General features: G+C 43.5%; 1 protein-coding gene and 1 long non-coding RNA gene across 6 annotated transcripts in view; both read left to right on the top strand.

The window, feature by feature from the left end:
- The window catches only part of LOC121490006, a 45215-nt gene extending 42644 nt beyond the window's left edge, over window positions 1-2571 (top strand). Inside the window, exons 3-5 of the long non-coding RNA XR_005987480.1 lie at window positions 90-159; window positions 1101-1153; window positions 1625-2571. This is a non-coding gene — a long non-coding RNA (uncharacterized LOC121490006). The remainder of the gene's footprint in view (window positions 1-89; window positions 160-1100; window positions 1154-1624) is intronic.
- Window positions 2572-22733: 20162 nt separating this feature from the next.
- IRF2 (interferon regulatory factor 2) overlaps window positions 22734-27483 on the top strand; it is a 79349-nt gene continuing 74599 nt past the window's right edge. Inside the window, exon 1 of one of the 5 annotated variants that reach the window (XM_041751861.1) lies at window positions 22734-22936. Coding sequence is in view for 2 of the 5 variants with exons in the window: in XM_041751859.1 (XP_041607793.1) it covers window positions 24242-24292 (51 nt within the window). In the remaining 3 variants the exon portion in view is untranslated. Of the gene's footprint in view, window positions 22937-23053; window positions 23248-23330; window positions 23377-23985; window positions 24293-27483 lie in introns of those variants that run through there. The other 4 variants (XM_041751860.1, XM_041751862.1, XM_041751858.1 and 1 more) reach the window with 4 other exon arrangements.

Below are 27483 nucleotides of genomic sequence, written 5' to 3'. Positions count from 1 at the left end.
CCTTGCTCACCTTCAGCTGCTAGCCAGGGTGGGCAACCTCTCACCTGGCCCAGCCTTTGCTCCTCACTTTGTTTTCCTGTTCTTTGCAGGTGAGAACCAGAGCAGAGCTGTGGTGTGACAGACAACTGGGCAAGGGTCCATCCAGGAAGGTGTGGGCAGGTGTGTGTGTGGGGTGGGTGATAGGGGTAACACTTCACACATGGAGGAGAGAGCCCCCCCCCCCCCCGCCATACCCTAGCCCTGACATCCCATGTCAACTATCGAAGCGTACCCCCTGCTCGGGCCTCTCCTGGGTGGTGGCCCCCTCTCTGCTTCTTACTCTTACCTCTCCATGCTCAGTTAGGCTTCTCGGGCTCAGGCTTTGGCTTTCCTTCCTGACTACCGTTAGGGTTGCTTCTCTAGGCCAGGGGCCCCACGTCGAACAATTCTTGTGGCACCAGCTTTGTCTGATTATCTCAGTCAGACCACAGATGCTTCAGTCTTCAGTGAAGTGAAGACTGTCACTGGTATGATGGCACCTGAGGAAGCAGATGGTTCTGTCCATTCTCATCCACTCTCTCGTGAGTGATCTCCTAGACCCCAGAGAAGACTTGTCAGCTTCTGGTGCAAGTTGCTTTATGTGCTTATCTCTACCAACAAGAACCCCAAGAGATAGAGCATATTGTCCCCAATTTCACAAATGAGGAAACTGGCTCCCAGAGAGCAGCTTCACATGGCTTAGAAAGCTCCGGAACGTTCACTTGGATCCACATCTCCTGACCCCAGGGACGGGGCCTTCACACAGGCTGTAGCAGATGTACAGGGTGATGCTAAAACCAGCTCATGGCCGGGCACTGTCCCCACTGTCTTTGGATTTATTGCATTTTCCTCTCTATTCCAAATCACACTTTTTCTGGATAGGCTCTGTCAGAATGCTCCGTGTGGGATTCGGTCCACTCAGTTACCCTGAAACACTGCCTGGGGCACGCTCCGTCCACCTCATTGCTTTGAGAAATATATTGTTTTTAAATGAAAACTGCCACATAAATGTGAGAGGAGGTACCACGTGTTTCTCTCCCCACTTGACCTTGATCTGTTATCTCTGTGGCTTTCTTTTTTAGAATCTCCCATCCTCATCTCTCCTTAGACAGGCTGCCCCTGCATCTTACTGAAGGTATGTGCTTTAAGTTGACAACCCCTAAGATCTTACATGTATCTTCTCTTTAACTATTTTCGAAAGTATTTATTTATTAGAGAGAGAGAGAGAGAGAATGAGTAGGAGGAGCAGAGGGAGAGAGAGAGAGAAAGTCTTAAGCAGACTCTGGGCTGAGCGTGGAGCCTGACGCAGGACTCGATCTCATGACCTGAGCCGAAACCAAGAGTTGGATGCTCAACAGACTGCACCACCAAAGCACCCCTTCTTTATCTATTTTAAGAACAAAATAATACATTTAAGAACATACCAATTGAATTAAAAAGTCTTAAAATCCACACAAAATTGTGGGAGTTGTCACAGTGGGATTTATTAAATAGAATATGGTGTTCTTGTTTTACGGTATTAAGAAAGGGCTCACGAAATACTTTCTATTCTTTAAGACTTGGTTTGCAAAGTAGTTTTATAAACATTTTCTCATTTGATCCTTAGGAATCTGAAAGAGGATTAGGCAAGTTGGTATTTACAGAAGAGGAAGCTTGCTCAGAGTGCGCCAGCGACTTGCGTGGTCCTGCAGCTGCTATGGAGAGAGGTCTCCTGATGGAAGATCCGTGCACTTTGACTACACCACAACCTCAGTGCGTTTACCTTTTATCCAGAGGGCTATGTCTTCTGTGCACCAGTGTGCTGTAATGATAGAAATCTCATCCTCCTTTGCATTCCCACATCCATAAATGACACCAAGAACTCTGGCCTGCGCACCTGCATTGTTGGCTATAACGGGACGGAGATGTGACTGAAATGGCTCGAGAAGAGTCTGAAGCCTCCTGTGTTCTGTCAAGTCTGGGGGATGGGACACACAATCTCTCCTCCAGCATCTTAGAACCCCGGGTGGGTCAGGCAAGGGACATCCATTCATGCAACTGCAGAGGGAATCACCAGGTCCGTGGAGTGGAGAGCCCCCCACCCCCCCCCACCTCCAAAAAGCTTCTTGTTCCCTTGCTGCTGCCAGACAGGAAAGGAAGACTCTGAAACCCAATCTCTCTATCCAGGGATCGGAGACTGACCCTTTCATAGGTGAGAGATACAATCTAACAGTACGTGACTTTCTGCTGGTTTTGCCCATGAGACCTTATGAGAACACAGCAGCCACACAGAGAGCTGGAGAACATTCCAGGAGGCGAGCACAGAGAATAGAAAGCCCTGAGGCACAAATGAACAGAGAGAGTCTTAGAAACAGAAAGACCAGTGTGATGCTTTTTGGGTCTCGCAAACTTTTCTTGCCAAGGACCACCTAGTAAATATCTTAAGCCTTTGTGAGCTGCTCAGTCTTCGCTGTAGCTACTTAGCTCTCTGTGGCACAAAAGCCGCCCTGGATAATAATACATACGCGAGTGAGCATGGCTGCGTTCCAATAAAACTTTATTTATGGACCTTGATATTTGAATTGCATATCATTTCCATGTGTCACCAAATCTTGTTCTTTTTCTGATTCTTTCCAACCTTTTAAAAATGTAAACACCACTCTTAGCTCAGGGGCTGCTCAAAAACAGGTGGTCTGCTGTTTGCCTGTGGCCTGCAGCGTGCTGACCCCTGAGCCAAAGCTTCATGAGTGAGTGGGAGAGAGAGTGGTCGTCCCAGAGGAACTGAGAGAGACCGCTAAGTAGGTGTGGGCCAGACTACATGCAGAGGTTTTGTAGGCCATTGAAGGGAGTGTGGATTTTATTCTAATTGCTGTGGGAAATGCCTAAAGGGGCTTAGGCAGGAAAGAGCCACGATCTATTTTAATCACACTCCGGTGCATCTGAGTCCAGAATGGGCTGTCAGGAAACCAATGTAGAAGCAGGGATACTAGTAAGGAGCCTGCTTCAGCAGACCAGGCGGAGATGATAAAATACTGAAGTGGAATTAGAGCCTCAACCTCAAAGGGAATGACCTATCAGGACGATAGGGTGTTTCAGCATCTAGCAGAGCACCTGGGAAGTAATAGCTACTCAGTAAATGTTAGTTCTATACACTTCCTTCCTTCTCTGGTGGCCCAAAACCTGGGAATAGGGGTTTGGTCTAAGTCTTTCGGAAAAATGGGTCATTCTATGAAAAATAGGTCAGATAATATCATTAAAGTGCATGTTTAAGTTTTGTTAAAGTCTGTGATAGGACACGTGTGTGTGTGTGTGTGGGGGGGGTGCTTGAGATGTGTACATCGCTATTTTTGTTGAGCCACATGAAATAGATAAAATGTTTCTACTGATTCAGGTTTATCAGGATCACCAGCCTTATTGTTGTTCTGAAAATGCATTTAATTTATTTAGTTGTCCTCATTAAAAGTATAAATATATCAAAAAGATTTTTTAAAGAATTATCCTTAGTTATATAGACAAAAACAACAACAACAACAACAACAACAAAGCAAAAACTAGTCTTTATGTGCTCTTGATCTTTCTGGCATTGAATGGGAATAGAGGTGTAAAAAACACCAATGTTGGAAATTTGTCCGATAGTGATAATTTATCAGCTTGGGAAGGGGATAAATCACCAGCATCCCGTATGGGACCACATAGGCCCATGAAGTTGAGAAAAGGTATGATAAAATGATATAATAAAGGTATGATAAAAGGTATGATAAAATTCTGACCAACCCAGAACCTGGGTGTTAAGTGAAATAATGTAGACAGTTGGAGGGTTAATGATCTTACATCTATTTGACTTTATGTACTTTGAAAGACAGGGGTAATTAATCAATAATTAGTAACTATATATACAATAGCAAAAGCATAAAAATGACCATTGTTCTTGGCCTCCAAAGGCTCTGGAGGAGAATCTTTCCTTGCCTCTTTTGGTTTCTGACTTGCACTCCTTGGCTTGTAGCACAATCCATGCAATCCCTCATTCTCTCTCTCTCTCTCTCTCTCTCTTCTGATGCTTTCTGCTCTGTGAGTGTGTCTTCTCCTCTTCTCTCTCTCATAAGGACACTTGTCTTTGGATTTAGGCCCACCAGAATAATCTCGAATAATCTTATTTCAGTTTCCTTAACTTTACCATGTCTGCAAAGGCCCAGGTTACAATAAATCATATTCATAGGTTCTGGGTGTCAGGACATGAACATGTCTTTTGGGGGTCAATATTTAACCCATTACAATGGTGGACTCTTGTCTTTTTATTTATTTTTATTTTATTTTTTATTTTTGACTCTGTCTTTTTAAAAAGACTTTAGGGGATCAGCAACATAATTCACCTACATACAATATGCAAGTTGATACATTGCCCTAGGATTATTTCCCAATTGATTCCAGTATGTAAATCTTGTCTTTTTAACTAAATTTTAAGTTTTATGTCCACTGCAGGGCTTTTTATTTCTTAAGCTTTGGATTATGTACACATTTTCATATTAACAAGAATGCTGCAATGAGTATCACAGGCCTTAGCTTATATCTACTAAGATAGCAATGCAGAAATCCAGAAATGCTCAGTTAAAGGGTATAGGAAGTTTACATTAAGATATATATTGTCAAGTTGCCCTCCAAAGAGGTTACACCAATTTTCTGTCCTAAAGCGTGTGTGAGAACATCTGTTTCCTTTGAACTTGCAGAAAACCATTTCTTATCAGGCCTGTTGATCTTTGCCAAAATCACTTATTAAAAATTCTTATTTTAAGGATCATTTATTTAATTATAGCTACAGTCAAATATCTTTAAAAGTGTCTGTTACCCATTTCTTCTATGAAATATCTATTTATGTACTTGCTCATTTTTCTATTGGAGTCTACTTTTTATAAGTAGACTTTGGAAGAAACCTTATTTATTTTCTATTTCATAGAAATTAGGAACTTGTTATATACGTTGCAAATATTTGCTTTCAGTTTGCTGTCTTATTATTTTGTTTATATTTTTTCATGTTGCATTTGAAAATATTTATATGTAGTTAAATTTATTAATCTTTTTCTTTGATGATTTCTAACATTTTGATTTTATTCACTCCAAGATATCTTATTCTTATTGTCTTACATGATTATTACAAAAAAAAAAAAACTTTAGTTTCCAATTTCTGGTTTTTAAAATATCAATTTATTTATTTATTTATTTTTTAATATCAGTGTATTTAAACAAACAAACAAAAAAACAAAGAACAGTTCACCTATGTCTTCCCCCCACCCCCGCCTTGCCTCTGGCAATCAGCAATTTGTTCTCTGTATCTATGAGCTTGTTTTGTTCTGTTTTAGACTCTACATATAAGGGAGAAAGATTATGCAGTATTTTTTCTTCTCTGACTTTGCCCAGGATAATGCCCTTGAGGTCTATCCATATATTTGCAAATGGCAGGATTTCATTCTCTTTTATGGATAAATAGTATTCTATTGTATATATACCATAATTTTCTTGTCTATTCATTCACTGATAGACACTTAGGTTGTTTTCATACCTTGGCTATTATAAATAATGGTGCAATGGACATGGAGGTGCACATTTCTTTTTGAATTAGTGTTTTAAGTTTTTTCAGATAAATTCCCAGAGGGGGGATTTCTGGATCATATGATAGTTCTATTTTTAATTTTTTGAGGAACCTCTATACTGTTTTCCATAGCAGCTGCACCATTTTACATTCCTAACAGTGCACAGGGGTTCCCTTTTCTCCACCTTTGCCAACGCTTGCTATCTCTTGTCTTTTTGATACTAGCAATCCTCATAGGTGTGACATAATATTTCATTGTGGTTTTGATTTGCATTTCTCTGATGATTAAAGATATAGACAGTTTTTTCAAGTGTCTGTTGGCTATCTGTGTATTTTCTTTGGAAAAATGTTTATTCAGATTTTTAGACCATTTTTAATTGGATTGTTTGATTTTATTTTCTTTTGAGTTGTAGGAGTTCTTTTTATATTTTGGATATTAGCTCGTTATGAGTCATGATTTGCAGTTATTTTCTCCCATTTCAATAGGTTGCCTTTTCATTTTGTTGATGGTTTCCTTTACTGTGCAGAAGTTTTTTGGTTGTAGTTCCACTTGTTTAATTATGCTTTTTGCTTTGTGCTGCTTTTAAAATTGAATTCCTCAATCTGATTATTAACTAGTACCATTCCATTGTCTTCTGGGTTTGCAAAATTCTGATGAGAAGTCTGCTGTCTTCTTTATTTTTGTTCTTTATATTTTTTCTTCTCTTGCTGCTTTTAAGATTTTTCCCTTTATCAGGAGTTTTCAAAATTTGATTATAATATGGCTTACTGTGTTGTTGCTTTTTTTTTTTTTTTTTTTCCTTAGGATTCACTGAGTTTCTTGCATTTGAGGGTTTCATCAAAATTTTTGGTCATTATTTCTGGCTTCCTTTCTCCTCATTTTCTGGGGCTTCAGTTATACATGAGTCAAATTTCTTTGCATTTTCCCAAAGATCATTCAGTCTCTGTTTACTTTTTCTTTTAGTCCCCCTTTTTTTTAGAGGGGAAAAAGAGAGAGAGTGCACACATGTGAACAGTGGGGGAGGGAGAGGGGGAGGAGGAGATAGAGAATCTCAAGCATACTCAGCACTGAGTGTGGAGACTGACGTGAGGTTTGATCTCACAATCTTGAGATTGTAACCTGAGCCGAAAGCACAACCTTGAGATTGTAAACTGAGCCATCCAGACATTCCTTTCAGTTCTTTTTTTTTTTTTTCTCATCTCAATGCTTTATTTTGATAGGTTGTACTGCTATGACTTCACATGCCTTGTCTCTTGTATCTAAATTCCTGTATCTAAAAATCTAAATCCAGTGAATTTTTTAAAACTTATTTTAGAGCATTTTTAGTCTCACAGAAAAATTGCAAAGAGAGTACAGAATGTTCCTATATATTTCTCATCCAGTTTCCCTTATTAACTTTTTACATTACTGTGGTACATTTGTTACAAATAATGAATCAACACTGATGCTTGTTAAGCATTAACTAAAGTCCATACTTTATTCACATTTCCTTAGTTTTTAACCAAAGTCCATCTGCCCACCTAGGATTTCATATAACATGTAGTTATTATGTCTCCCTAGTCTCCTCTGGGTTGTGAGTTTTTCAGACTTTCATTGTTTTTGATGATCTTGACAGTTTTGAGAGGGTGTCTTGTGGGATATCTGTCAGTTTGGGTTTGATGTTTTTCTCATGATTAGGCTTAATGTATACGCTTTTTATTGCTGTGGTAACAAATTACTCTGAACTTAGTGGCTTAGATAGCACAAATTTATTTCCTATGATTCTGTATGTCAGAAGTCTGACATGAGTCTCACTGGGCCAAAATTAAGGTATCAGTATGGCTGTGACCCTTTCTGGCAGCTCTGTGGATACTCTATGTCCTTATCTTTTGCACTCAGAGGCCATCTACAATTTCTTAGCTGGTGGTTTCTTCATCTATAAACCAAGCAGCTCTCTGACCCTTGCATCCCTCTGACACTTTTTTTTCACTGTCACATCTTTCTCTCTCTCTCCCTCTACTTACCACAGAGCCAGTAGAGGGTCTCCACTTCAAGGAGTCATACAATTAGATTGGGTCTAGCCAGGTAATCCAGGGTAATCTCTCCATCTCAAAGTCTGTATCCTTAATCTCATCTGCAAAGTCCCTTTTGCCATAGGTAACATATTCACAAGTTCTGGGTTTTGGAAGGTGAACATTTTGGGGGGCATTATTTTGCTTGCTACAATGTGGCAGGCAAAAGAAGGAAGATCACAGGGGTAAAGAGCAATTCTCATCACATCATATATTAAGGATATATGCTAACAACATGACTTATGACCAATGATGATAATTTTGATCACCAAGGAACCCCAATTTCTCCTGTTGGAGAATGGATTTGGATGCCAAGATCTGGGTGTAGGTTCATCTAGTTAAACTTTCTTTTCAGATGGTGTACTTTTTATCTTAGAAATTTCACTATTTGGTTCTTTTGGATATCTTCCATGTACTTCCTCATTAGGTTCATATTTTTGTTTAAGTATATGCTCACAATTATAATAGCTTAAAAAAATCCTTGTCTGCTTAGTTCTGTCATCTGTGGATTTTATTCATGCCTGTTCCTATTGCTCGATTCCTCCCCCGTTCCCACCTTGATTATGGGTCACATTTTCTTACTTCTTGGCATGTTTAGAGATTTTTTATTAGATTTTAGACACTGTGTATTTTATGTCATTGAATGTCTGGACTTTATTTGCTTTTTGTCTTACCTTAATGAGATTTTGGCCTTGAGCAAGTAGTTTTAGTTGAATATCAATTTTATCCCTCTAAGGCCTGTTTTTAAGCCTTGCTAAGACATACAGAAAGTAGCTTTTACTTGAAGGATTGGTCAGCCCTACCTGAGAAGCATAAACTTGTTGGATGATCAGTAAGTCCTCTTCATTCTGCCTGTTGGGGAAAGAATGTTCAATTCCAAGGTCTGTGTGAGCTCTGGGAATATTTAGTTTGCCAGCCATTCTTTGTCTAGCATTTTGTAATACTGGTTTCCGCATGCCTAGTTCAGTACTCAGCGAACACTAAAGGGAACCATACAAATTTCTGGACCCCTTTAACTCTTTTTGAGAGCCCTGCCTCACAAATCCCAACCCCTCAGCCTCTCTGACCTATCATATTTGTTTCCTGACTTCCTTTCCTGGTTCTGTTTGGGTCTGCTCATCACTGCAACCACAGTGTGGAAGTTGCTTCTCAAAGACAGCACAGTGCTGGCTTATTTATTTCATTTCTCTCAAGGATTCTAGTCAATGCCTGAAAACAGCTGTTTCATGTTTTCATCTAGGTTTCTAGTTGCTTACTGCAGGAGGTCAAGTATAGTCCTTGTTACCTTTTCATTGCCAAATTGTCCTTTCAGCTCTTGAAAAAGATTTATTTATTTATTTATTTATTTATTTATTTATTTATTTATTTGAGAGAGAATGAGAGAGAGAGGACAATTAGGGGAGAGGCAGAGGAAAAGGAGAAGCAGGCTCTCTGCTGAGTGGGGAGTCTTATGTGGGCTGGATCCCAGAACCTCAGGATCATGATCTGGGCCAAAGGCAGATGCTTAACTGACTGAGCTACCTTGGTGCCCCCTATTGTGATGATAATCTTGATAGAGATCCTCAGGTATCTTCCTTCACATATTGTGATGGACATTGGGGTGCCTTTCAAATTCGGAAAATCACATTCTTCAAAATGTCCTGAGGGATTTTCTTATGCTTTTGCTAATTTTGCTAATTCTAGATAATTTACCATTATCTAGAATTTCTACTAGATATTGGATATCTTGGATTGAGCATTTATTTTTCATGTTTTTCCTATTTTCCACTTCTCTGTTATTTTATTATACTTCGTGTGAGATTTATTTGACTTTATCTTCCAATTATTCTATAGAATTTTAAACATTCTGTCTTTATTTTTTTTTTAAGTTTATTTTATTTATTTATGATAGGCACACAGTGAGAGAGAGAGAGAGGCAGAGACACAGCCAGAGGGAGAAGCAGGCTCCATGGACCGGGAGCCTGACGTGGGATTCGATCCCGAGTCTCCAGGATCGTGCCCTGGGCCAAAGGCAGGCGCCAAACCGCTGCGCCACCCAGGGATCCCTGTCTTTAATTTCTAGGAACTTTTTCTTGTTCTTCAATGGTTCCCTTTATACCATTTTGTTCCTGTTTTATAGGTGCAATATCTTTTCTCATATCTCCAATGATGTTAATGAAAGTTGTTTAATTTTTTTAGTTTTCTTTTCTGCATCATTTTCGTTGCAGGAATTCTTTATTGTTTGTCTTCATTGTGGCTTTCTTAAGGCATTCACTCTTAAGATTAAGGCACCAAAAAGCCAATCTGACCAGAAGCTCTTTGGACACGAGCTTATTCACTGGTGGTCTTCACTGAGGCAAACTGTGAGGACCCAGTTAGTTTTCTACTGAGACTCTCCAAATATCACTGTTGGCTAGTATCTCCTCTGGGGTAGCATCCTCAGAAAGTAGTCTCCAAACTAAGAATATTTCTCTGGATGTTGGTGTTCTGAGTCTGAGCAGTGGAAGGTGGCTGGAGATTTCACTGTTTGGTATAAAGACTACCTCAATTCACTTACTTTGGAAGGAACTTCACCTCTGCCCATTTCAGTGTTTTGGGGGAAAAGAGAAGTCAATGAACTGCTTGGAACTAGATAAAGGTAGAGAACCAGATGGATCTAACTGTTCCTTAGATAGACTTAATTTAATACTACTGCCCCTGTCTAGTTTTTCCTATTCCTGTGTCCTTTCTGGGTCCTGTGTGGAAAATTAGCCCACTTCTCATAGATATCCCTCCAACTCCCTTTGCAGGTGTTCAGGTTTGACTTTCCTTCTCCTTGCTCAAGGAGCAGTCTTTGCTCCTTGATCTTTGTTATTCCTTTTTCCAACATGTTTCCATATATTGTGGGTACGGATATCACTTACCTTCCCAATGATGGATATACATTTCTGTTACCCGTTCTTCCTGAAATTTCTTGGCGAATTTTGACAGAAGGTGGTTGGGTGGGCACGTGTTTACTCTGCTATTCTGTACTCAAGAATCTCTCACATTTTTCTAGCAGAAAACATGACTCACCATATTCTGGATTCTTAGTATTCCTTTATTTTTGTTTAATTAAAGCCTAAACTTGGAGATAAATTGAATTTTAATCTAATTTGGGCTTTATATTGATTGACAGGAAGAAATAAAATGTAAAGCGAAAGGGTCATATGCACACACCATCAAACATCTGGATAAAATACTTGGTTAGTGCACAGGTGTTTTGCCTACATGATCACAAGCAAAATATCTAGACAATAGGTTTTAGTTTCCACCAGCTGTTTGGTATCATGGAATAGACACAGACCTGTAATCAAAGTCACTTGTGAGAGGAATGCTGCGTCGACAAGTTGAGACTACTCTTTCGCACATCCTGAACATGGCCATGAACAGGTTCACCACCATTATTGTATCAGCTGCCCACTGCTACATGCCCTAAGAGGATCCAAGAAATTCACATCTACAGACACTGATCTGGTGAGTATAACTTTTCTCTTTCATTCCTAAGGAATCAGTTAAAGTACCACAGGGAAATAGTTTTCAATCTATATAGTTTTAGAGGCTAAAGATCTGCCTTAGAGAGCTTAGTAAACACACATATTTCTTCCACATGTTGCATCTAGGAGTCTTTCTCCCCACCCCCATCTCCAATTTTTAATGGAAAAAGCTCGTTCCTGACTCTACCACTACATTTAATGTATAATTCAACAAAATTTCTTTGGCTTAAATACAGAACTACCTTGGACTATAGGACCAGATGAGTTTATTAGATGGGTGTTCTCTGTGGGATGAGAGGACATTTTAAAGTCTGAAAGCTTCTGGCAAGGCTTTTTAAAGCTGGCTATTAATTACACACACACACACACACACACATATTTTTAATTACTCTATTTTTAACCTATTCTTTAAGGTCAGCTCAAATCCTACTACCTCGGAGAAGTCTTCTGAGCTTTTCCTTTGGTAGTCCTGGCTATGCTTTGTTGTTTACTATCTAGAATAGTTCATTTTTGTGCTGCTGATATGTCATGTTGATATAATGAACCTCTATCTTCTGGTGAATAATTCTTCAGAATAAATACAGAGAAAACTAGACTAAGCTACCCACTTTTTCCAAGACCACTGAACTAGTGTCATGGACTTATAAGTAATATTGAGTAGAAATGTGTTTTCTTAAGATGCAGTTAGCAGGCTGGACTCCATTATCTGTTTGCTTCCTTCCTATGAGTATGTCCAGCTTGTCCAGGGGGAATAAGCCATGTTGGTTCTTTAAGATGGTGTTGAAAAACTCATCGGTATAAATCAGAGAACCCTTAATGGGAGTAGGGCTCATGCCGATAGGAGAACAGCATGCTTTATTCCCACATTTTTACACTTTAGGATAAAGTCTTCCTTTCCATTTAGGTAGGAGAGATATACAGAAAGGGCTAAGATGGGCCATTCCCACAGGGATAGGAGGTAGATCTCCAAGGGAACCGAAATGCCTGCCTGCTTAAAGGTGTCTCCATCGTGGATCTATTGGGTGCCTTTGGATTAAAGCATTTTTGCCAGAAGGTCCTTGAAGTAACAAAAACACAGTGAACAGTTGAGAAAAATCTACTTACAATTAATTATCCCAAGTAGCACACACACACACACCACACACACACCCCTAAAAAAATAGAAATCAAAGTGATTTTATTTATTTTTAAAAGATTTTATTTATTTATTCATGAAAGAGAGACAGAAGCAGACACATAGAGGGAGAAGCAGGCTCCTTGAGGGGAGACTGATGCGGGACTCTATCCCAGGACCCCGGGGATCACGTCTTGAGTCAAAGGCAGTTGCTCAACCACTGAGCCACCCAGGCGTCCCTCAGAGTGATTTTAATTTTTCTCTTTAATCTGCTCTGTATTTCCAGATTTTCATTTTAAAATTATATTTTTCTTAATACAAAATTAAATTAAAAAAATTAGTAACCCACTTGTCCTCAATCTGAGCAGTATTAACAACTTTGTATAATATATATATATATATATATATATATATATATATATATCTTTATTCTTTTCAATTCAATTCAAACACTTTTTTGGGAGAAGGGGGTCACTGTTGTCTTTGCAAAAATAAGATCATAATATGAACATTTCTTTGCATCTTCATTTTCATTCTTTGAAATACACCCTGGTCTCCTCTCTAAATCATCCGGAAGTCTTAATGTGTTCTTCTTTATTTGTGCTTAACATCCCATAGAATAGATCAACCACGGTTTGTTCAATCATTTAGTCACCGATAGACATTCAAATGCTTCCCAATTTTGTAACTACTGATATTCTATTATAGTCATCTAATACTTATATTAGAAAATATTATGTAAACCATAAAAAGAGAGATAACTAATATAGAGTCAAGAAATACACTGAGCCTGTTTGCTGAACAAACAGGTAAATAAATATACTAAAATATTACCGGGACTCCTGGATGGCTCAGAGGTTGGGCTGCTGCCTTTGGCTCAGGTCATGATCCTGGGGTTTCCGGATCGAGTCCCGCGTTGGGCTCCCTGCTTGGAGCCTGCTTCTCCCTCTGCCTGTATCTCTGCCTCTCTCTCTCTAGGTCTCTCATAAATAAATAAAATCTTAAAAAAAAAATATTACCTGGGAGTAGAGCCACCAATCACCTCTGTCTTGAAATAATCATTTCATTGTGAGCCCTGTCTCCCAATGTCACCTGCAAATGCCTTGAGGTCAAGAACCAGGCCTCTTTCCTCCTTGTCTCTTCCAAATAGAGGAAAACAGCCCTGCAGAGGGCAGGCAGTCCCAGACCCACACAATCCAATATGCTCTAACGATGTCTTTGGAAAACAGCTGTTAAGATTTCAGAATAAAAATTTCCCATGTGTACGGTGTCGTAAAACTGGATTCCCAGGTTAGCCCACAGATTCTTATTTTAACTCATACCGAAGGTAAACTATACACTTACATTGTTATAGTTTCTTCTATTTCTGTGATAAAATATGTTCTGAATTTCAAATGAGCATCTGCATGCATAGAACCTTCTTCTACTGTGTGTACGTGTATGTGTGTGCGCATGTGTGCACATGAGAGAGAGAGGTAAAGACTCTTTCCTTCACTCTCCTCAAATGAGATGTTTTCTCTCCCCTTCTGCTGATCTGGTTGTATGTGGAAACTGAGCAAGCAAAGTAGGAAATGTGATGACTAAATATGAAAGTGCCAGAAAGACGAAATGCAAAAAGGACAAATTTAACATAGAAGTTTGATATTTTTCTTAGAGTCCTCATTCATGTTTGAGATCTAAGAATTTGAATTTGATTGCTAAGAATATAGTAACTGAAATTTGCATATAAGTGAAATGAAAATTTATAATTAGAAAAGACTCTTTAGTTGTTATTCTTTTTCATTTTTTAAAAAAGATTTTATTTATTTATTCATGACAGACACGGACAGAGAGGGAGAAACATAGGCAGAGGGAGAAGCAGGCTTCCGGTGGGGAGCCTGATGCTAGATGCAATCCCAGGACCCCTGGATCACGACCAGAGCCAAAGGCAGATGCTCAACCACTGAGCCACCCATGTGCCCCAATTCTTATTTTTTCCAATAGCATATTTAAACCATGATGTGAAGTTAAGTGAAAGGTTATCTAAATATTAATGATCATGGGGTGTATCACTTATTAATAGCCATTTATCTGGATACACATTAATTTATAAGTTTGTTCTTGTATGTTCATTTGGAGAGTCAATATTTGAACTGTTAGGATAAAAACACAAATTTGTTTTAAAAGATCAATGTTTTGATGAAATAAAAGATTAGGAGAAACTACATGTCACTTGTAGGAAAAAAAATTATTTTCCATGCAACTTAAAGAGACATAGGTTTAAAAATTCTTAAAGAATATAGTGTAAGATGTAAGATATGTTAATCAATGCTTTCTTTTTTGAAGTTCTATGGAAAAAACTAGCTAAAGCTTACACAAATAGTTTCTATAATCATATATCAAGAAATACTTTTCTGAAATCACCTATAAAATGATTAAAGTTTTACATTAATAAAAGAAAAATCTATTTTCAAAATTGTTAACTTTTCAATAGGAAAAAAATTATCCATAGTTCCATCATCCAAAGACAGCCACTGTTCACGTTTTGATGTGGTTCTGTTTGGTCTCATTTACAAGACATCTTTGGGGGGTGGTCACATCATACATATAAAACTTTATTTTCCTTTCATCCTCAATGTGGTATAAATATTTCCTATCATACTTAACAAGTTAAACATAAGCAAAAATACCAACAAAAGGAAAAATGCGTATGTGGTAAAACATGTATAAGCAATGCAAAAGACAAACGGGTTGGGGGGCATGTTTCTCCAATTTCTCAATGAGGGAAAAAAGTCTGTCCAAACCTTAACTTTTATGTATGGCCTCAACTGCATACGTGAAAACAAGTAGTCATGATTCTTTGGTTCTGCATCACTGAAAAGATGAGAAGTTCCCATCAAGATGGGGTATAAAACAAGGCAAAATGGGAGACAACTGAGCAAGTCAAGTGCAAATGAGCTTATAATGGGGGTACCTCTAAGGTGGCCGGCTCTCTATGGATGATCCCAACTGCGTCCTGTCGCCTGGTGTCCGTATTTCTTTCTCTCCTTCAATCTTCAATGGTTTTCCACTTACAGTTGGTTATGTTTTCTTTTCTCTCTCCAATTATCTGAAAATGAAGTAAAACTAACAGCCAATTTTTGTGGCTGTTAGTTTTTAAATAAAAAAAAACTCTTTGAGGGGCACCTGGGTGGCTCAGTGGTTGAGCATCTGTCTTTGGCTCAGGTTGTGATCCCGGGGTCCTGGAATTGAGTCCCGTATCAGGCTCCCCATTGGGAGCCTGCTTCTCCTTCTGCCTGTGGCTCTTCTTCTTCTTCTCTCTCTGTGGCTCTCATGAATAAATAAATAAAATCTTTAAAAAAATTTTTTTAAGCAACAGCACCGTTTCCCTAAATGAAATTTTACTCAGAACCTCAATACATAACACAGAAAAAAGTCGACCTTTTTTTGGTTGTCAAGAGAGGAGTGATGCAGAAACCAGGATCCACAGCTTGAGGTTGAGAAAATACGTGATGGGCTGTTTAAGCCAATATTTGCTTTCAAATTACAAAACGTTCAGGGCAAACCATGAAGTTTTACTTATGCTGATTGTTCTGCCAACAAAAATTCAGTTTTGGGGAAACGATTTATTACACATGGAGTTTCTGAAAGAAAAAAATTTGAAAATTTTTAGAAATCAAAAAAACTGAAATAATTTGGAGCCACTGAACTTTGGAATGAACAGTGATTTTGTGGTGACACAATCTCTGAAAAGGATCACTGTTCACTCAAAAACAGTCTGAGGAAAATGCCTGGAATCTAGAATTGAGTATTTCTTCTCTTTTTCCTTCTTCTTTAAGGAAAATGTTTTTAGGGCTAAAAAGAATGAAGTAAAACCCGCCTTTCTGGAAGTGAAAATCAGAAAGTTAACAGGAAATAAATATTTTAACTGAGGAATTAAAAAATGAATATTAAAAAGACCAAACTGTTTCAGAATATCATACATGTATTGTATTTCCTCAGCAAATTCAACATGGAACCAACAGAGAGGACAATGAAGGAACAGTTGTAAATTCTCCTAAGAAACCAACAAATTAAGATGTCCTTGCATTGCCTCGTTGAGGTGACCCGTGGGAAATTTATAAGATGACCTTTTAAAACCATGGAACCTGTGGAAATCTTTCCATTGATCCCGTAATAAAACCCAAACTCCTAGATCTGGTGTCTGCTCAATTGGCCTATGCCTGGGTCCTGCTTACCCTCATTTTCAACTCCGAAGTCACATTTTCCCTCAGATTCCAGAATTCACCAGACCCTTTGGCTTCTTGGGGTTCTTGTTCTGACTCTTTCCTCTTCCCCCAGGGCTTTAGCACACAATTGGTACCTGTTATGCGTTGTGTTCCCCGCACCCCCCCAGCCCCCACCCCCCCCAGCCGCAAATTCACACACTGAAGTCCCAACTTTCAGTATCTCCCAATGAGACCTGATGCAGAAACAGTCTTTGCAGATGTCCTTGGTTAAGATGAGAGGATACTGGAGTAGGTGAGCCTCTAATCCACTGACTGGAGAAGTTTGGAGACAGGTGCACTCCACAGAGAACACCAGAAAAAAATGAAGGCAGAGATGAGATCACTGCAAGCCAAAGGATGCCCAAGGTTCCTGGCAAACCACCAGAAGCCAGGAGGCATGGAGCAAATCCCTCCCTCAGCCTCAGAAGGAACCAACCCTGGGACACCTTGATCTAGGACTATCAGCTCCCATAACTGTGGGACAGACAACACATTTCTGTTGGTTCAAGTGGCTGGGGGTTTGGGGCTCGCGGTGCTTTGTTACGTGGCGCTAGGAAACTGACGCAGTATCCTCTTGCTCTTCAAGCCTTGGCTTCCATGTCATTTTCTCCAAGGAACCTTCCTAGACCACCTAGATCAATCCCACCTAGGATTTTCAGTCAAAACTCTTATTTCCTTCAAAACACCAGCTCCAGGGAGGAGGGGGCCTGTCTTACTCTCACTGCCTTCACAGCACCTCTGAGTGTCTAGACCTTAGCAGCGCTCCACACTACAGAGATGCACACTGCTGCCAACTTGCATCAGAGGCAAAGGAGTTGTGTGCAGGAACTGTCACGCACATTTTGGATTTAGTGGAGCTGAAGTTTTTCCAGGAAGTCAGAGACTTAAAAAACGCTCTCAGTCCTTTGTTTCATGACACTCCTCTGTCTTTTTGACGGGCAAATTTCCAAACATTTCCAAACACAAGTGAAGGTGTGTGTCATTCAGAATGCTAGGAGGTTTGGGAAGAAAGAGAACACGCTGAATGTCATCGAGCTTCATATGTGGCAAGTGGGGAGCTTCCAGTGACTGGAAGCTGTAAACGAAAAATTCTTCAACTATCCAGATCCAGGGAATCGTGTGGTTTGCTTAATTTACGTTAAACCTTGAAATTTATTTCCTGTTTAAAATATTTTTTATACTTGAGACTATTAATAGCAATTCTTTCTAAAGAACCTCAAGACAGAACTGTGGATGCCTTTTCCATTTTTTTTTTTCTTTTGACACCTTTTCCTTCCGGCTTTAAAAATAAAAGTACTACTTTATAGTTTATCACCTTGGAGAAAGGATGAATATTTCAAAGCTATTTGGGATGGAACAGAGAAATTTTAGCAAAAAAATAGGAAGTTTTCAAAAATTGTAAACCTTCCTTTTAGACAAGAAAAATCTTTCTTCCCCTTTTCATGTCTCTCTCTCTCTCATACACACATACACAGATATCCTGACAATTTTATTTATTTACTTTAAAACGTTTTAAGTAATTTCCGCATCTAATGTGGGGCTTGAACTTACAACCCTGAGATCAAGTCATATACTCCACTGACTAAGCCAGCCAGGTGCCCCTCATCCTGACAATTTTATTTTATTTAATTAATTTAATTTAATTTTATTATTTATTTATTATTATTTATTTTACTTATTTTATTTGATTATTTTATTATTTTTTCCCACCACCACCCTCCAGCCTGGCAATTTTAAAGAATATTTTTTCCCCTGGGACACCTGGGTGTCTCAGTGGTTGAGCATCTGCCTTTGGCTCAGGTCATGATCCCGCGGTCCTGGATCGAGTCCCACGTCAGGCTCCCTGCATGGAGCCTGCTTCTCCCTCTGCCTGTCTCTGCTTCTCTGTGTGTGTGTGTGTTTCATGAATAAATAAAAAAAAAAAAAAAATCTTTTTTTTAAGTATATTTTTCCCCTTACTTCATTGGAACAGGACAAAATTAATATTTACTACTAAGGACTGGGCAATATACTGCTCAACTTAAATCCATGATTTTCAGAGAGTAACTGCAATAGAACTCATTTTAGAGTTTCTAGTAAAGTGGATGAACCATTACATGAGGAAATAGTCAAGAATTTCTCCAACTTGATAACTCTGATCCTTGATCTTTGAAGGCTTTCTCAATGTCATTACAGTATTACCATCTCAACTAAAATCTAACTTGGCTGTGTATTTATTCAACGTGTAATATTCTTTGGAGTTCAGAACTATAGTCTATGCCTCTGTGTTGGCCAACTGCTCCTCCAAGTGTGGAATACTCATTTTCTATGATTTTATAATCCCTTGAATTACAGCACCATGGAGGAGCGCCTCCGTGGCCAGGATGGAATGGTATCATTGATACAGTGGAGAGGATTGAGACATCAATTGATAGACGGATGAGGGGCTACTGATTTAATCAGAACTGTAAATACTCAACACTTTAGTGAGCGAGCCATCGGATTGCACATTCTTAATTTTAATGTGCATTTCTAAAGGCTGTGATTACAGATGGAGAGGATGGCTGGGAGACCGGGATGATGTCATGGAAATTAACATGCCAACTTATTAGACTGTGAGAAATCGTCTCAGGAGACAGAGATTTCCAATGGTTTTGGATCAGTGCTGTATTCCCGGTATTGACAAAAATTCGTGGGCACTTAATAAATGTTTGCTATTTGAATGTTAATTTTAGGAAATACTCTTGTTAGCAAAATAAACGAGAAGCCCATTTGAAAGGGGTTAACCTTGAACGTATCTTTAAATTTCTTCCTTAGTTGAAATCCTTCATGGAGATTCCGATCACCACATGTCCAACTAATCACTGCTCTTACTCAACTTCCTTGAAAAGAAATTAGTCCTAATGCATGCAGGTAGATCTTTCTTTAGAAGGTCCCATTCTGCAGGTGAAACATTAACATGCCTCACTCAGGAGATCACTCTGGTTTCATGTTATAAGACTGTCTGAACAATGGCAGGTGACCAGGTGTCTGGTCAGATTTCTATGGTATGGCAAAGGTTACTTTTTTCAGACTTTCAAAAAGGTTCTATTTTGCTATATTGATCCATTTCCCACAGAGATTTATGACTGTATATATCTCATTGAAGGGCTAAGAAATATTTCTTGACTGTGTATATGAATACCAGGTGGATTTGGGGGGCGTATTTACCCTTTTGGCCTGTAGTGATACGTCACCCAGGTCATAGGAACAGAGCGAAATTCATTCTGTGCTTTATGTGTTTCGGGGCCTGAAAAATTGGAAACAGTTCGCATGCCTCAGGGAGCTCCAGGGGGTGCTCAGGAAAGGCAGGAGTCAGTGACGTCTGCCAGCCTCCTGGTGGGTCCGCGAGGCGACAAATATACAAGGTTGTTGGGAAAGATGTGATGAGTTTAGTTTTAGACATGCATACTTTGTTGAACACCTAAGAGGTAATGCGTCCAGACCTCAGGAGCTACAGACTTTGGGGCTATCACCAAATAAAGCTAGCTGAAGCTTTGGGCATGAGTGAGAGCACTAAGAAGGCATGTGGAATGAGAAAATGGAAGGGTTTAAGATGGAATGTCTGGAAAACCCATAATTTAGGGGGCTGGCAGCAGGAGAGGAGCCAGCCAAGAAATAGAACAGGACACAGGGGAGTCACACGGACATCCTGGAAAATAGCACCGACGGGCCCTACTACAGGATATGGAAAGATTGCATCGGTGGCCCTGGAGGTGGCCCTTTCGAAAAACTAAAGAAGGAAATAAAAAATATCAACAGTCCAATTCCTGATTGGTGAGATTCCAGGTGGCTGATTTTCCTCTTTCAGCTTTGCTGCATTTTCTGCATTCCACACAATAAATATCGGTCACAATACATTAAACAATAAAAATACTCTGATGAAGTCTAAAATACTTCACGAGAAAAAAATAAGGGCAGGTAATGATTAATGGACAAGTATTTGAGTGCCCGTGTGCGGGGTACCACGCTAAGGGCAACACAACAGACCTCAGGATGGCTGTTTCACAAAATGGAATGGCAGCGTGTTTGACGAGGGAGGATTGTGGGGCCCAGCAGCACGAGATGAGGCTGCTCAAGGGCTTGGTGACAGATCATAATGGATTTTACAGGTTTTGTTAAATGATATGGACTTACTGGGGTGCCTGGGTGGCTCAGTCGGTTAAGTGATGCTTGATTTTGGCTCAGGTCATGATCTCGAGGTTGGGAGATCGAGCCTGCTTAAGATTCTCTCTCTCCCGCTACCCGCCTCCCCTCCAGCCTCCCCTCCACCGTACTCACTCTAGTTCTCTCTCTCTGTAAATAAATAAAGACTTTATTCTGAAGTCTCCGGAGAAGTTTTGGAAGGGAGTTAGGGTTGGAATCGTGCTTTTCTTGTAGTTCATTTTCTACTTAATTAGACATAGTGTGGCTGCTAGCCTGAAGGAACACGGTTGGAGGCAGGCTCAGCTGGTGAAGTGGAGACGGAGAAGGGCCCGGGTCCACACGTATCTGGGAGTGACATCAACAGGTCAGTCGGATGCCACTGATTGGGTGTATGTTGCGGGAAAGAAGACATCAAGGAGGACTACTAGGTTTTTAACTTGGGTCCCCAGGTGGTGGAGGGAGTGCCAACTGCCCTAAAGACTTTGTATATAATGACTCTACCACCTGGAGTGGGCAATGTTCTGTGAAATAAGAAAGCAAGCGGCTGTGTCGGATAGGATCATAGGAGGGGGGACAGAAAGCAATGTGTGCACGTGGGATCTAGTTCTGAGATCGCAGCCACAAAACAGAATCCTAAACGCTCAGCCGTCTCAGCACATACCCGCTCAGATACTTTTCTTCTTCCAATGCACAGAATTTGATACTTCTGTGGCAAAGAGGGATGCTGGGCTATGCTCTTAGAGACGTGTTCACGTGTAAATAGTTGGCCTCCGGAGAAGGGCCTCTCTTGGTTGGATAGATAAGTTTGGGAGGAGGCTGATTTTGCTGCATGTGGGGGGAAGAAACAGGTACAGTTAGAGGAGAACCGGTACCGTTACCTGGCAAAGGACCCCGCAGTGGTAGGTCCCAAATGAATTACATCAGTGTGAGCTAACACACCTCGAGGGCGACAGGCGCTGTACCTGGCCACCCGGGATCTATCATTTATCCCCATTCCACCGCATTAAAAACGGAGGCCTCAGGCCATGGCACTTGCCGGGGCATGCCCAGCTAATCAGTTAAAGAGGCCATATCGGAATCTGGCTGCCCGGGTCCCAGGATGAAGAAGCCTCTCTCCTGGACCAGCCACGATGAAGACGTCGCGAGGCAAAACTAACTCATCCCGCGGGGAGGAGTCACTCCTGTTGCCCCTGCGGCGGTCATGGGCCTGGAGGGTGCGGCCCTGGCTGGCTTGGGCAAGGCCTTCCTCATCCCCCCCCCGCGTCCCCCCTCCACCCACGCGGCGCCAGGTGGGGCCGGGGCCCGCAGCAGCCCTCCAAGGGGGACACCCTCAACTACTGATGAGGGTTCCAATCCGGTTAAGGTCGCAGGGCCTCGGCTGGCCCAGTTCTTGCAGTTGGTGTCTAAGTCACGCTGTCTGGCCGGGGCGCCCGAGCCCTCTCTCCCTCTGGGGCGGGCCCGCGACAAAGTGGGGTTTGTCCCCTCGGACCAGAGCGGTGGGGCCCGCCCCTGCCACCTGCCCCGCCGGCCGGTGGACGGCCAGCGCCCCCGGGCTCCCCGGCCCCCCCCTCCTCCGCCGGCTCCTCCTCCCTCCCAACCTTCAGGTAACCCCGAGGCTGGAGGCTCGGGTACCTGCCTTCCTCGCCCAGCGGCCGCTACAGCGGCGGGGCTGAAAGGAGGCCGGCGCCCCCCGCGCCCCCGCGCCCCCGCGCCCCCGCGCCCCCCGCGCCCCGAGGCTGAGCGCGGCCGGCGGGAGCGTCCCGGCGGCCGACGACAGACTCACGAGCAGCCGCTTGTTGCTCCCGCTGCCGCGACGTGGGGAAGCGAAAATGAAATGGACTTTTCCGAGAAATGATGAAAGCGGCGCCGGGCGCCAATGAGCGGCCGCGGCGAACTTCCGCACCTCCCGGCCCGGCCGCTCGCGCCCTCCCTCCGCCTCCACCTCCCGGTTGCACAAGCTCGAAACAAACACTGGGGAGGAAGGGCGGAGGGAGGAGGGCGGAGGGGGGAGGCGAGGGGGGAGCGCGCAGCGAGGGAGGGAGGGAGGGAGGGAGGCCGGCAGGGAGGAGGGCGGGGGGTGGGGGGATTTCCAGCCTCAGCGCTTCGCAGTTTCCTCTCCTTGTTTTGCTTTCGATCTGGACTGTTCTCAGGCAAGCTGGGGAGTAACTTTTAGTTTTGCTCCTGCGATTATTCAACTGACGGGCTTTCATTTCCATTTCACACTCCCTAGCAACACTTAAACCTTGCGGGATTGTATTGGTAGTGTGAAAAAGCACACTGAGAGGTAACATTTTTCAAATAATAGTTGTGACTGTGCGTGTGTGTTTTTCTCGAGGGCATGTTTGCTGAGCACTGGAGGGGACGCGTGTGTGTGCGTGTGTGTGTGTTGCGCGCGCGCGTGCTGATGGTTTGACACAGTCGCAGCCGGAAAATGCTGGGGGTTCATAAATATTAATACTGATTTTTGGAGGAGCAGTCGGCGCTCTGATGGATCGTCTGATGTTTAGGGGAAGCAGGTTCTGCTGCTGTTGCTGCTGCTGCTGGGGCTGCTGAGGCTGCTGGGGCTGCTGAGGCTGCAAGGAGGAGGAGGAGGAGGTAGAGAGGGAGGAGGAGGAGGAGGAGGAGGTCGGTGGAGGTTTAATTTCACTTTTGGATTTGCAGATGCGGAGAGGTGGCTCCATGGACACAGACCTGCTCTGTGTGATTCTGCGCCCCAGGTGTCGGGTGTGTGGGCGCAGGTCCGCCGGAGTCGGGCCTCCTTTTAAAACAAAATTCTCGTGTGCGTGTGGGTGTGGGTGCGTGTGCGTGTTTACAGACGCCGTCGCCGCCGGATCCGAAGGAGGGGAGCGGGGCTCGCGGTCTCCGGGCGGCCCCGCCGTGCGCCCCGCTGCCTGCGCCCCGCGCCCCGCGCCCCGGGCCCCGGGCCCCGGGCCGCGGCGAGGGGAAACTTGGTGGGGCGCCCCGCGGCGGGCCCGGGGCACGGTGGCGGGCGGCGGGCGGCGGGTGCCAGCGGGGCCTGGCCGGCGCGCCCGGCTGCCCGGGAGCTGGGCCGCCGCCGCCGCCGCCGCCGCCGCCGCGGGGGACGCCGCGCCCTCCTTCCCGCCGGCCGGCGCCCGGCCTGGCCCCGGGGCTTTGTCGCCGCGCTGGTCCCGGCGCGCGGGGGGCTCCGGCGGCGCGTCCCGGGAGGGCGCCGCGCCCAGGGGTCACCGCCCCGGCCGCGGCCTAGCGCCCGGCGCCGCCGGGTCCCCGCGGGCGCCCCCGGGCCGGCCTGGCGCGCTGGGCCCGACCCGCCTCGGCCGCGGCGCGGGCGCGGTGGGGGCGGGGAGCCTCCGGGGAGCGAGCGGCGCCCCGCTGGCAGGCGCGGGGGCGGGCGTCCCCCGGGGGTCCGCGGCGCGGGCGGGGCGGGGTGGGGACGCGAGTGCCCGCCCCGCGCCCTCCGACCCCGCTCTGGGCGCCGAGCGGCATTCGCCCGCCGGCCGAACGTGGTTGGTGCGCGGCCGCCACTTCCTCCCCGCCCCGCCGGCCCGGCCCGGCCACCGAGCGGGGCTCGCGGAGCCTCCGCAAGTTCGGGGGAGGAGGGGGGCTGCGGATGCGACCGGGTCCCCCCGCCAGGACGCGCCGGCCCCGGCCCCAGGTCCCGGTACGTTCGCCGCCCTTGCCCTGTTGCAGCGGGAGCGGGAGCGGGAGCGGGAGCGGGAGCTGCGCCCCCTGGCACGGGCAGGCCGGGGCGCACTCCTCGGCAGCCCCGGAGGACAGTCTCTGCAACTTGGGGACATTTTGCCCGCCCCGTCCCTCCCCCGCCTCCTCCCTCCGGTGCGGGCGGTGGGCAGCGCTCCGCGTGCAGGGTCACGGAATCCCAGGACGCGGAGTGTCTCCAAAGCTGGAAAAGTGCGGGCGCTCCTGCGCCTCCTGCGCCCCCCCCGACCCCCGGCCTCCCCTGTTGCAGTGGCTCGGTCTGCTTTTGATGAATGGCTGGGGAGGGTGGAGGATGGTTACATTTCCTGTTGTGGATTTTCAGGAATCACCGAGGCTGCTGTCGAGCCTGCAGTCACTTATCAGGGTTCAGACCGATGCACACTGCGTGGGGGGCTGGCGGGGGGCTAGGAGCCTGCACTCGGTGCTCTCAGGGCAGGTGCAGCGAGGGGCCGCTGGCCGGCGTGGTTCCAAGGGCGGGTGGGCTTGGATGCGCGCTCGCCTCCCAGCGCCTGGGGCCCATCCCTGCCCCACTTCGGGGCGCCCAGCAGATCCAGGATCCGCCAGTTTCCCCAGCGCCCCGTCCTTCCTTTTTTGGAGGGGGCAGCGGTAGAAGTAGGAACCTAGAACGTCCTGGAAAAACTCGACTTTTCTGAGGAGACTCCAGACATGGAATATTGAGAAATGAAACGGGCATGTCTACGGGGGTAACCTTGGAACATCTATTGATCGATAGACGGCAGAGTCCGCAATTTCGCTGCAATTAGTGAACGATTATAATTTATAACTCGGCCTGTTGTGTAAGAAGCAAGATTTTCGCCTCTTTAGATTCAGGAGTTCTGTGATGACTTGTAATCGCTTCCTAATATTAAACATTTATATACTTCGTCCTCAGGGAGTTGTCTTTTTTTTTTTTTTTTTTCCTTTTGATCTTCGAAAGTAAAAGGTAATTTTGCATATTTCAGACTTGACTTACCTGTAAAAATGTCACCGGCATCAAAAGTGAGAGTTTGTAGTTGAATTGGAAGCAAATTATGGCAAAGTAATGGTTGTCCTTAAGTACTGACAGCTCTATGAACTATGGCCCGGCTTTCCTGTGCCTTCTGGAAGACTTTATTAGGCAGATATTCCATATACCAAAGCCAGTTAATAAGGCTGTTAAGCTTACAACTAGTAGTGGAAGATTCGAGACTCTGGATACTTAAGTTTTGGTGTGCATCCATTGCTTCAGGTTTGCAAGGACCAACTGTACTTTTATTCTTAGGATTATCAGATACGAGCTTGGTTGTTTCTAGAACATTTTCACACAATTTCCTTTTGATAGCAGAACTCTAAATGGGGTATCTGGGACATGGTTCTGTTTTGTGCTATATACCAAAAAGGGTGTAAAGCAGAGGAAGGACTTTATTTATTCATTTAATAAATATTCTTGGGACATTGACTCTGCACCCAAACAGTGCTAGGCGCTGTGGGTTCTACTCGCAACAGGAAAACAACTTCCCTTACCCTCTGGGGAAATTGTATTGTGGTCGGTGAGCTGATAATAGGCAACCGAAAGATAAATAACAGTGATTACCTTCTGGGGTTACTTCTATGGAAGGTGATAATAATACTTAACTGCCTATCTGATAGGGTTGCTTTGGGGAACAGAGGACAGACTGTGTATGGGAGAAGGTTATAGAAGTTACAGCAGTCTACAAATGTGTACGGCATTAACTTTCAGAAATCTGTCATTATTATTAATGCGAAAAAGCCAGGAAATCAGGACTATGGATTGATCACTGACTTTCTCTTACAGAATTTTCAGCAAAAAGGGATTTACTTCTTCTGAGAGTATTATGGATAACGGCAAGGAATTAAATACAGAATAGCTATTTTATGTAAAGCATCAAAGAATTTAACAGTGAAATATAATATTGTCAGTGAATTTTTTCTGTCAGAAGTTGGATGGTATCCATGGAGACCAAATGATATGGAAATAACAGTGATACCAATATACTTTCTGTGTGTGTGTGTGCAAGGATATATATATCTATATATCTGTATATTTATATAAATAAATCTTCTCAGGCTCAGTGTCATTTAGTCTGAATTTTCTTACCATTGCTGCAGACTCTGTAATTCATTATCATTATTACAGATAAGCTCCTAGCTGATGTTAGTATTTTGCCATAGCAGCATTAAGGGGACTCGGTTCACTTTCATTTATTGACTGCTGTGTGTGCAGCACTGTGTATGTGAAAAAAATAGTGTATTTTTATAAAATATAACATTTAAAAGTACGTAAGGTACTATAGGCAAATAATGTAAAGTGCTGTGAAGTGTCAGTTTTATTAATAAAATCCGTTCTTTTTGTCTGTATGGGACACCAGGTTCTTCTCAGGTGGGATAGGAGGTCAGGACTTTCTGCCCTTTTGCCCTAGATCTGCCCTGCTTTTGTCCTGAGTGTGATCAATGTCTGGTGCATAATGTTTGCCCCAGGCAGGGTTAAAGGGTGTTTCTCAAGGAGGTGCCTGGCAGGAAAGGAAGTGAGGAAGGTTGAATGAATCTTGATTTTTTTTTTTCCAACAAAGATTGATAAATTATATATAGGTTCCAGATTTAAATGTGAAGCCAATACTTTGTATATACCAAGGGAAATACACAAGCAGCAAATTCAGCCCTCGGGCACCTGATGCCAAGCCATAGCTTGGGCTGCCTGCAGCAGGCCCCTAGTTGCCAGCATTTTACCTTCAAGCATCCTTTTTAAATGATCCTTCCCCCCACCACACACAAGCTCCATCTTTTTTTTTTTTTTTTTTAAACTCCATCTTTTGAAAGACTGTCCCTGAAATATATTATGTTTAGTTAGGAAGACTTCAATGCCTGTTTTTATTATTAGAATTGCATCAGACTTCTAGTCAGAACTCCTGATTGACCTGGGAGAAATAGCATCCTCAGGTCTGGTTGATCTCATTCCAGCCCAAAGTAGAGACACTTGACGTTTTGGACTCTGAGCAGCCCATTTTGGATAAACTCATAGTCTCCTTAGGCTTTCTGAGTTGGAAACTAGCCCAGGACTCCTGCTGGCCACAGTTAACTTTGGGAGCCAGGAATCCCAGGATATGAACCATTGTAGTCACCCAGGCGGTTATGTTA

Source organism: Vulpes lagopus, chromosome 4 (assembly GCF_018345385.1).
Source record: "Vulpes lagopus strain Blue_001 chromosome 4, ASM1834538v1, whole genome shotgun sequence".
In the NCBI taxonomy this organism is placed as follows: Eukaryota; Metazoa; Chordata; class Mammalia; order Carnivora; family Canidae; genus Vulpes; species Vulpes lagopus.
The sequence above is the reverse complement of the archived record's forward strand: the minus strand, read 5'-3'. Positions and strand labels throughout refer to the sequence as shown.